The following is an 11,116-nucleotide window of genomic DNA, read 5'->3' on the forward strand; positions in this document are numbered from 1 at the left end:
TCTCCCCCTCCCAATATCTCCAGGTCACTCCATTGAGGACCCCCATCCCCACCACCCCCAGACTGATCCATTTGACTACCCCCATCTCCCCAGGCTTCTCCAATGAGGACCCTTTTCCCATCCTCATCCCCACCACTCCCAGGGCTCTCCATTTGTGATCCCTCCCTCTCCCCTTCCCACCACTCCCAGACTGATCCATTTGAGGACCCCCATCCCCATCTCCCCAGGTCACTCCACTGAGGACCCCCATCCCCACCACCCCCAGACTGATCCCATCCCCATCTCACCAGGAAGTTTGGAATCCCTCTCTCCATCCCCATTACCCCCAGGCTGATCCATTTGGGGATCCCCATCTCCCCAGGGTGCTCCATTTGGGATCCCTCTCTCCATCCCCACCACCCCCAGGCTGATCCATTTGAGGACCCTCATTCCCATCTCCCCAGGAAACTTGGAATCCCCATCCCCACCCCTCCCATCACTCACCCCCATCTCCCCCTGTCCCCTTACCTTCGGTCAGCCCCATGTGGATGCTCCAGTAGATCTGAAGGCACTGCAGCTCCTTTTTCATGCCCCTCTTGCAGCGGCAGTCGTAGAGGGGGCTCTCCTGCAGCACCTCCAGGGCGGCCTGGCACTCCCTGTTGGCCAGCATGGTGTTCCTGTCCCGGCCCGCCAGGCACTGCCGCAGGGTGCGGTACCGGGAGCTGCAGCCCGGCTCGCCCGCGCACAGCTCGTTGGCCCGCACACAATCCACGGGAACACGCCAGGCCGGGGGGGCCGCGCCCGGGGGCGACGGGAGCCCCGCCAGGGAGCGCAGGATCTCATCTGGGACCGGGAGAGGAGAGGGGGAGAGAGGGGACAGGGGAGAGAGAGAGGGGACAGGTGAGAGAGAGAGGATGGGACAGGTGAGGGAGGGAGAGAGGAGGGGACAGGTGAGAGAGGAGGGGACAGGTGAGGAGGGAGAGAGAGGAGGGGACAGGTGAGAGAGGAGGGGACAGGTGAGGAGGGAGAGAGAGGAGAGGACAGGTGAGAGAGAGAGGGGACAGGTGAGAGAGGAGGGGACAGGTGAGGAGGGAGAGAGAGGAGGGGACAGGTGAGAGAGGGAGGGACAGGGGAGAGAGGAGGGGACAGGTGAGGGAGAGAGAGGGGACAGGTGAGAGAGAGAGGGGACAGGTGAGGAGGGAGAGAGAAGGGTAGAGGTGAGGGAGAGAGAGAGGAGGGCACAGGTGAAAGAGGAGGGGACAGGTGAGGGAGGGAGAGAGAGGAAGGCACAGGTAAGTGAGGGAGAGAGAGGAGGGGACAGGTGAGAGAGGGAGAGAGGTGAGCACCTCTCCTCACAGTGCCCTCCTTCAGAGCACCTTCCCTCAGAGCATCCTCCCGCAGGAGCACCCACCCTCAGAGCACCCTCAGCTCCTGGAACACCCTCACCTCCTAGAACATGCTCTGCAGGAGCACCTTCACCCCCTGGAACACCCTCACCCAGAGAATTGTCACTTCCTGGAGCACCCTCGTGCAGGACCACCCTCCCTCAGAGCACTCTGATCTCCTGGAGCACCTTCCCACATGAGCACCCTTCTTCAGAGCATCCTCCCTGCTGGAGAACCTTCACTCAGAGCACCCTCAGCTCCTGGCACACCTTCCCTCGGAGCACTTTCCTTCAGGACCATCCTCCTGCAGGACCACCCTCCCCTCTCGGAGCACCTTCCCTCAGAGCGCCCTCAGCTCCTGGAGCACTGTCCCTTAGAGCTCCCTCATCTCCTGGAGAACCTTCCCTCAGAGCACCCTCAGCTCCTGGAGCACTGTCCCTTAGAGCTCCCTCATCTCCTGGAGCACCTTCCCTCAGAGCACCCTCAGCTCCTGGAGCACATTCTCCTGGACCATCCTCCCCTCCTGGAGCACCCTCCCTCAAGAGCACCCTCATCTCCTGGAACATCTTCCCACAGGAGCACCCTTCTTCAGAGCATCCTCATCTCCTGGACCACTCTCCCTTCCTGGAACATCCTCAGCTCCTGGAGCACCCTCATGCAGGAGCACCCTTCCTTGGGAGCATCCTCATCTCCTGGAGCACCTTCCCTTCAGAGCACCCTCCTTCAGAGCTCCCTCCTGCAGGACCCCCCTCAGCTCCTGGAGCACCCTCCCCTCCTCAGCTTGGAATGTTTGGGCTTGGAAAGGGTTTTAAAGGTGGAACTGAAAGCCTGGGAGTGCCACGGGATCTCGGGATGGTTGGGCTTGGAAGAGGTTCTAAAGGTTGAGCTGGAAGAGCCCAGAAATGTCACGGAATTGCCTGAGTTGGAAGGGATTTTAAAGATGGAACAGAAAGAGCCTGGGAGCATCAAGGAATCTTGGAATTGTCTGGGTTGGAAGGGGTGTTAAAGGTTGAGCTGGAAGAGCCCAGGAATGCCAGGGAATTGTCTGGGTTGGAAGGGATTTTAAAGGTTGAACTGAAAGGCTGGGAGTGCTGTGGAGTTTTGGAATTGACTGAGTTGGAAAGGGTTTTAAAGATGGAGCCGAAAGCCTGGGAGTGCCACAGAATTTTGGAACAGTTGGGCTTGGAAGGGGTTTAAAGGTTGAGCTGGAACAGCCTGGGAGTGCCACGGAATCTTGGAATTGCCTGGGTTGGAAGGGATTTTAAAGGTTGGGCTGGAAGAGCCCGGGAGTGCCATGGAATTTTCTGGGTTGGAAGGGATTTTAAAGATGGAGCTGAAAGGCTGGGAGTGCCAGGATTTTAAAAATTGAGCTGAAAGGCTGGGAGTGCCACGGAGTCTTGGAATTGCCTGGGTTGGAAGTGGTTTTAGAGATGAAGTTGAAAGCCTGGGAGTGCCACAGAATTTTGGAACAGTTGGGCTTGGAAGGGGTTTTAAAGATGGAGCTGAAAGAGCCCAGAAATGTCACAGAACTGTCTGCGTTGGAAGGGATTTAAAGGTCGAATTGAAAGATGGGAAATTGAGGTTGTATAAACAGAAGGAATTCCCTCGGGAAGGGGCTGGGGTGGAATTCCCAGAGGAGCCGCAGCCGCCTCATCCCTGGAAGTGCCCGGGGCCACCTTGGAGCGACCTGGGGATAGCAGGGGCTGGAATGAAATCCCACAATCCGGGTGGGAACAGCCCTCAAGCCCCTGAGATGGGCAGGGAACACCTTCCCCACCCCGGGCTGCTCCAGGAACTCTCCCAGGGCCATCCCTGGAGCTCCAGCCGCTGGAATTGGCGGCTCTGGGCTGGGAAGGCGCAGGGTTAACCCCCTGTTCCCCGTTCCACGGGCACAAATCCATAACCCCGAGCGCTCCCGGAGCTCCCCGGGGCCCGTCCCGATTCTCCGGGCCTGGATTGATTTGGCTGCTCATCCTTTCCAGCCCCGTCACAGGAAAATATTTTTTTTATTATTATTTTTAGGGCATCTGACTCACGGCTTTTTGGAGCTGAAGGGCCGCGGGGCAGCTGCGGCTGGGAGTGGGTTCTGCCCTCCTGGATGGCACCGGGTCACCCTTGTCCCCTCCTGTCCCCCCCTGTCCCCCCCTGTCCCCTCTGTCCCCTCTGTCCCCTCTGTCCCCTCCTGTCCCCCTCTGTCCCCTCTGTCCCCTCCTGTCCCCTCTGTCCCCTCTGTCCCCTCTGTCCCCCCCTGTCCCCTCCTGTCCCTCCTGTCCCCTCCTGTCCCCTCATTCCCACGGCTCCCCCACCATTCCCGTCCTTTCTGCTTTTCCTCCTCCCGGAAATAAATTTCCTGTTAAATCCCAGCCCGGTTTGTCCCCTCTCGGGGAATTGGGGACAGCAGGGCCGGTGTCCCCTCCCCCGGCAGCCCCGCCCGCCCGTGGGGACAGGACCCGCTGTCCCTCCACCCGCCCCCGCCGGGGAAAGCTCTGGAGCAGCAAAAATGGGAATGGCAGGACCGGGAGGGGACCTGGGGCTGCTCCGGGGGGGGACAGGGAGGGGACACCGCTCTGGTGTCACCCCCGAGGTGTCGCCGCACTCCCGTGTCCCCTCCGGGCGGGGACCCCCGCGGGTCTGGCAGGGGGACAGTGACACCTACAGGAGCCACAAGGGCCACCCGGGTGTCCCCCCAGAGAGGGCGGGGCTGGGCCCTGCCACCCCCGGGGCTGGGCGAGTGTCCCTTCCTGCTGTGTCACACGGGAGAGGGTGACACTGGAGGGGGTGGCACTGGGGTGAGTGACACTGGGGTGGGTGACACTGGAGGAGGTGACACTGGAGCAGGTGACACTAGGGCGGGTGGCACTGGAGCAGGTCCCTGGCCCTGGAACAGGTGGCACTGGAGGAGGTCCCTGTCCCTGGAGCAGGTGGCCCTGGAACAGGTGACACTGGAGCAGGTGGCCCTGGGACAGGTGGCACTGGGATAGGTGTCCCTGGACAGCTCTGCCCACCTCGGCTGCCGGCGGGGTCTGAGGACGGACAGGGCTCAGGGTGGGCAGTGCCCATGTGGGGACAGGTCTGCTGGTGGCGGTCACTCCAAGGAACAGATCCCACTGATCCCACGGATCCCACAGATCCCACAGATCCCACAGATCCCACAGACCCCACAGATCCCACAGATCCCACAGATCCCACAGATCCCACTGATCCCACGGATCCCACAGATCCCACAGATCCTATGGATCCCACGGATCCCACAGATCCCGGTGTCCAGCCGATGACCCCACTGCATTCCCAGCTGTCTGGAGATCCTCCAGGAGCCGCCACATCCACGTCAGATCCATCTGGAGCAGCAGATTCCCCTGGGGAGGGCCAGGCCTGGCCTGGTAGGATTATATTCCACACGGGATCCATGGAGGGACATTCCTGGCGCGCTGCAGGGACCCCCAAACACTGATCCTGGGGTCAGGAATGGCCCAATGATCCTTTGAGATGATCCTTTGGGATGGTCCTTTGGAACTCTCTGCACCTTCACATTCTGGGAAATCCCATCCCGAGGCATCCAGCTGGGAAAATCTGATCATGACCACAGGGAAACTGCTCCAGGGTGTTGGAGCCATTCCAGAGATCCACGGGGTGTGGAGAGCCATTCCAGAATTCCGTGGACATGATGAGCTATTCCAGAGCTCCATGGGGTGTGGAGAGCCATTCCAGAATTCCGTGGACATGAGGAGTTATTCCAGAGCTCCATGGACACAGCAGAACCATTCCAGAGCTCCACGGGGTGTGGAAAACCATCCCACAGCTCCACCAGACGTGAAGATTCAGCTCCACAGGGTGTGGAGAGCCATTCCAGAATTCCATGGGCGTGGAGAGCCATTCCAGAATTCCACGGGTGTGGAGAGCCTTCCCACAGCTCTGCTGGACATGGAGAGCCATTCCAGAGCTCCACCAGGCACGGAGAGCTATTCCAAAGCTCCACGGGGCATGGAGAACCATTCCAGAGCTCTGTTGGACCTGGAGAACCATTCCAGAGCTCCACTGGGTGTGGGAAACCATTCCAGAGCTCTGATGGGCTTGGAGAACAATTCCAGAGCTCCACTGGACCTGGAGAACAATTCCAGAGCTCTGATGGGCCTGGAGAACAATTCCAGAGCTCTGATGGGCCTGGAGAACAATTCCAGAGCTCTGATGGGCCTGGAGAACAATTCCAGAGCTCTGATGGGCTTGGAGAACAATTCCAGAGTGGAGAACCATTCCAGAGTGGAGAACCATTCCAGAGCTCTCCCACACTCCATCCTCTCCCAGCTCGGCTCCAGCTCCGGCCGTGTTTGCCCCAAGCACATTCCCAGCTCCAACTCTCACTTCTCCAGAAGCCTTTTCCCAAAAAAATCCCCTCCTGTCTGCAGGGGCAGGGACACATCCATGGCCAAAGGAGCACCTGGAACCCCCCGTGTGTCCCCAGCAGCACATCCCGGGCCCGGGTGGGCGGGATTGGGAATCCCAGAGCGGATCCAGCAGCAGGGTTGAGGTGTATGGGTTGAGCTGGTCCCAATCCTATTGGATTTTGCCTTTTTTTCCCACCTTTTCTCCCAAGGTTTTGCAGGGAGCAGAGCCCTGCCAGCACCAGGAGCATCCCAGGGCATCCCGGAGCATCCTGGTGCATCCCGGAGGACCCTGGAGCATCCCAGAGCATCCTGGGGCATCCTGGACCATCCCGGAGCATCCCGGAGCATCCTGGGGCATCCTGGAGCATCCTGGAGCATCCTGGACCATCCCGGAGCATCCCGGAGCATCCTGGGGCATCCCAGAGCATCCTGGGGCATCCTGGACCATCCCGGAGCATCCCGGAGCATCCTGGTGCATCCCGGAGGACCCTGGAGCATCCCGGAGCATCCCAGAGCATCCTGGGGCATCCTGGAGCATCCTGGACCATCCCGGAGCATCCTGGGGCATCCTGGAGCACCCTGGAGCACCCTGGAGCATCCCGGAGCACCCTGGAGCATCCTGGGGCATCCCGGAGCACCCTGGAGCACCCTGGAGCACCCTGGAGCATCCTGGAGCATCCCGGAGCACCCTGGAGCATCCCAGAGCACCCCGGAGCATCCAGGCCGGGAATGCCGGCGGATCCTGGAGCCGGGCACGTCCCGCTGGAGCAGCAGGGAACAGGCACAGCCCTTTGTGGTGCCCCCAAATCCCGCAGGGATCAACCCGAGCTCGGCGCTTTTTCCTTTTCCTCCGCGTTTCCCACCGAGGCTCCAGCGGGGAGTTTTGGGATGGAGGCGAAGCTGAGGAAGGGGATTTTCTATCCCAAAAAAATAAAATAAAAACCACCTCCCTGAACTCCCATCCCCGAAACATCCGCAGAGAATTCCCGGCTAATCCCCGGCACAGCGAGGATTTGCTGCACAAGGCGATGGCCCCTTTTTCCTGCTTCTCCCGGCTCCGGGAGCCTCTTCCCGAGCTCTAAATCCACCTTCTCCCGGCTCTGCCTCTTCCCGAGCTCTAAATCCACCTTCTCCCGGCTCTGCCTCTGCCCGAGACCTTGGCACAGCCGGCGGCTTCAGAGGGAAGCGTTTCTGCTCCTCGCCAGGATCGCTCTGGAGATCCCCGGCCAGGACTAAAGGGATTTTTTCCTGGTTTTTCCCGGGAATGGGAAGAGCTGGTCCCTGCTCCAGGATTGTCACTGTGGTCACCCCTAAATATGGGGGTGAGGGGGTTCCTGGTCGGGGTGTGGGAGCTCAGCCTCGCCCTGTGGGCAGGAGAGATGGGGGACACCCGGGAATGGGGGGGACACACAGAAATGAGGGGGACACCCAGGAATGAGGGGGACACCGAGGAATGAGGGGGACACCGAGGAATGAGGGGACACCCAGGAATGAGGGGACACCCAGGAATGAGGGGACACCGAGGAATATGGGGACACCCAGAAATTGGGGGGGATATCGAGGAACATGGGGACACCCAGAAAACCTTGGGGACACCCAGGAATGGGGGGACACCCAGAAAACCTTGGGGACACTGAGAAATATGGGGACACCCAGAAAACCTCAGGGACACCAAGGAATATGGGGACACCCAGAAAACCTTGGGGACATTCAGGAATTGGAGGGGACATTGAGGAATATGAGGATACCCAGGAATTGGGGGACACCCAGGAATTGGGGGGGAACACCGAGGAATATGGGGACACCCCGAAAACCTCAGGGACACCCAGAAAACCTCAGGGACACCCAGGAATTGGAGGGACACCCAGGAACATGGGGAGGGGGACACCCAGGTCCCTGCTCCGATGCCAACCCCGCCGTGAGGGCCCTGCTCTGGATGCCCCCCTGGAGGTCCCTGCACCCCAAATGTCTCATCCAGCTGTGCCCGGACACACCTCCAGATGTCCAGATGTCCAGATGTCCAGCTGTGCCCCCGGCCTGGCTGGAGGACCCTTCCCCCTGCTCAGCACGGGGGTGTCCCCACCCCACCCCACCTCCTCCTTTCTGTCTGTCTGTCTGTCTGTCTGTCCGAGCCCCCCGACCCCTCCAGGTTTGGGGCTCAGGCCTTTGTCCCTCCCCCCCTCACTCCCCAAAATCCTTGGGGGTGTCCCCACCCCCCTGGGCCCCCCCTGGGCTGGTTCAGGGGGCGCTGGGAGCCCGAGCCCCCCATTCCTGGGGGGAGCAGAGAGAGGAGAGACCCCCGGGGACCCCCCCAGCCCCTCCGGGTCCCTCTGGAACGAGGCTGTGCCAACCTTCACATCTCCCTCAGAGGCCGCTTGTCCCTTATCCCTTGTCCCTGTCCCTGTCCCTGTCCCCTGTCCCTGTCCCCTGTCCCTGTCCCCTGTCCCTGTCCCCTGTCCCCTGTCCCTTGTCCCTTGTCCCTATTCCCTTGTCCCCTGTCCCTGTCCCTGTCCCTGTCCCCTGTCCCTGTCCCTTGTCCCTGTCCCTGTCCCTTGTCCCTGTCCCCTGTCCCCTGTCCCTGTCCCTGTCCCTTGTCCCTATTCCCTTGTCCCCTGTCCCCTGTCCCTGTCCCCTGTCCCTGTCCCTGTCCCTGTCCCTGTCCCCTGTCCCTGTCCCCTGTCCCTGTCCCTGTCCCTTGTCCCTTGTCCCTTGTCCCTATTCCCTTGTCCCTGTCCCTGTCCCTGTCCCCTGTCCCCTGTCCCTGTCCCTGTCCCTGTCCCTTGTCCCTTGTCCCTATTCCCTTGTCCCCTGTCCCCTGTCCCTGTCCCTTGTCCCTTGTCCCTATTCCCTTGTCCCTGTCCCTGTCCCTTGTCCCTTGTCCCTATTCCCTTGTCCCTGTCCCTGTCCCCTGTCCCTGTCCCTTGTCCCCAAGCCCAGACCGGCCCCTCAAAGTTCTCCAGACCGGGAATCACATCCAGGGACCCGCGGGATGCGGGAATGACACGCCCCAAACCGCGGAGGGCAAAAAAAATTAAAATAAATCCACCCCAAACCCCCGAACATTTCCCTTTTTTTTTTTTTTTTTTTTTTTCCTTTTCACCCCAAACCCAGCTCGGGCTGCGGGTGTTGTGTTTCCCCTTTTTTTTCCATTTTTTTTTTCCAGGGAAAACCAGGGGGAAAAAAAAGCACAAAGCTGGGAAGGAACCTGCGATCCGGGAGCGGTTCTGGCCATTCCCAACCCAAACCACGAGCTCAACTTTCCCACAGCCCAGAGATTCCCGAGCTCTGGAATGGCGAGAGGGGGGAATGGGAGCGGCCAGGATGGACAGACACCGGGTGGAGAGAAAAAAAAATAATCTTCATCCCAAAAACGCAAAATCCGAGCTGGAGAAGGGCTGGAGACGGGCAGGGTGATGGTGCCCCCTCCAGCCCCAAGGGGATGGCTTGGGTTGTGTCCCTGCTGTCCCCAAGTGTCCCCCTCCCCTTCTCAAGTTACCAGGGAATGGGGAATGAAGTTAAACCCCTCTCAGTGCCCCCCTCTCTGTCTCTGCTGCCGCAGCTCCGAGGGCTCAGCCCCCCCTGAGCCCCCCCGGGGTGGGGACGAGCCACCTCGGCCAAGCGACAATCGCCACCCCCCCCCCCCCCAGGCTGGGGCCACTCACCTATAAAGAGGACGATGCAGAAGGCGTTTGCCAAGATCATGGTAAAGGGAAAAAAAAAAAAAAATATATATATATATATATATATATATATAAAATCCACGCGCTCCTCCACGTGTGCAAAAAATAAAAATTTAAAAAAAAAAAAAAATTATGGTAAAAAAAAAATCAGGTCAAAAATCTAAAAAAAAAAAAAAAAAAAAAAAAAAAAAAAAAAAAAAAAAAAAAAAAAAGGAGGAGGGAGAAAAAAAAAATATATATAAAAAATGAAAAATGGCTAATTCCCAAGGCGGTCAGGTAGATCCCAAATCCGGTGGAAAGGAAGGGAAAGGGGGGGTTTGTGCTCCGCCCGGCGCGGAGCCGGGTCCTCCCTCAGCCTGTGGCCGCCTCCCGCATCCCCGCGGGGCTCCGCGCTGCTCCGCGCTGCTCCGCGCTGCTCCGCGCTCCGCCGGGCTCTCCCCGCTCCGGCTGCCGGGGAGGGGGCGCGGCGAGGGGCGGCCGCGCTCCCCGAGCCCCGGAGAAGGGGCAGAGCCCGTCCCCTCCCCGGCCCTGCCCCCGCCCGCCCCTCCGCCTTCCCTTCCGCCCGGGGGGGGCCGGGGGGGCTCCGTGCGGACCCCCGGCCGCGTTCTGCTCCATCCCCGGCTCGCCAGCCCTGGCTCCGGGCGGGGATGCGCCTGCCCGGCCCCTCCCGGGGAGCCCGGGGCGATGCCGCAGAGCCCGAGGGGAGACCCCCCGCCCTCCTCAAAATCCGCCCCCTGCAGTCCCCAAAATCCGCCCCCCGCGGTCCCCAAAATCCACTCCTGTGATCCCCAAAATCCGCCCCCTGATCCCCAAAATCCGCCCCCTACAGTCCCCAAAATCTGCCCCCGCCATCCCCAAAATCCGCCCCCTGATCCCCAAAATCCGCCCCCTGATCCCCAAAATCCGCCCCCTACAGTCTCCAAAATCCGCCCCCCACAGTCCCCAAAATCTGCCCCCCGCGGTCCCCAAAATCTGCCCCCGCCATCCCCAAAATCCGCCCCCTGATCCCCAAAATCCGCCCCCCACAGTCTCCAAAATCCGCCCCCTACAGTCCCCAAAATCTGCCCCCGTCATCCCCAAAATCTGCCCCCCGAGGTACCCAAAATCGGCCCCTGCGTTCCCCAAAATCCGCCCCTCGCCATCCTCAAAATCAGCCCCTCGTGATCCCCAAAATCCGCCCCCCGTGATCCCCAAAATTCACCACCAAGGTCCCCAAAATCCGCCCCCTGTGATCCCCAAAATTCACCACCAAGGTCCCCAAAATTCACCCCCCGTGATCCCCAAAATCCGCCCTCTGCGCTGCTCCAGCCACAGGGATGGGAGAGGAGGGGGCCAAGGGGGGGGACAGGGATCCCTCTCTGGATCCCTGGATAAATCCTGTCTGGATCCCTGGATAAATCCTGTCTGGATCCCTGGATAAATCCCCTCTGGATCCCTGGATAAATCCTGTCTGGATCCCTGGATAAATCCCCTCTGGATCCCTGGATAAATCCCCTCTGGATCCCTGGATAAATCCCCTCTGGATCCCTGGATAAATCCCGCCTGGATCCCTGGATAAATCCTGTCTGGATCCCTGGATAAATCCCCTCTGGATCCCTGGATAAATCCCGTCTGGATCCCTGGATAAATCCCCTCTGGATCCCTGGATAAATCCCCTCTGGATCCCTGGATAAATCCCCTCTGGATCCCT

General features: G+C 60.2%; 1 protein-coding gene across 1 annotated transcript in view; it reads right to left on the reverse strand.

The window, feature by feature from the left end:
* GFRA2 (GDNF family receptor alpha 2) overlaps nucleotides 1–10,047 on the reverse strand; it is a 33,186-nt gene extending 23,139 nt beyond the window's left edge. The window contains exons 1-2 of the mRNA XM_083880437.1: nucleotides 9,409–10,047; nucleotides 508–822 (exon numbers count right to left, since the gene is read on the reverse strand). Coding sequence (XP_083736563.1) covers nucleotides 508–822; nucleotides 9,409–9,448 — 355 coding nt within the window. The 5' untranslated portion in view covers nucleotides 9,449–10,047. The remainder of the gene's footprint in view (nucleotides 1–507; nucleotides 823–9,408) is intronic.
* Nucleotides 10,048–11,116: the final 1,069 nt, after the last annotated feature.

The sequence above is a fragment of the Zosterops lateralis genome (assembly GCF_965231275.1).
Source record: "Zosterops lateralis genome assembly, chromosome: 30".
In the NCBI taxonomy this organism is placed as follows: Eukaryota; Metazoa; Chordata; class Aves; order Passeriformes; family Zosteropidae; genus Zosterops; species Zosterops lateralis.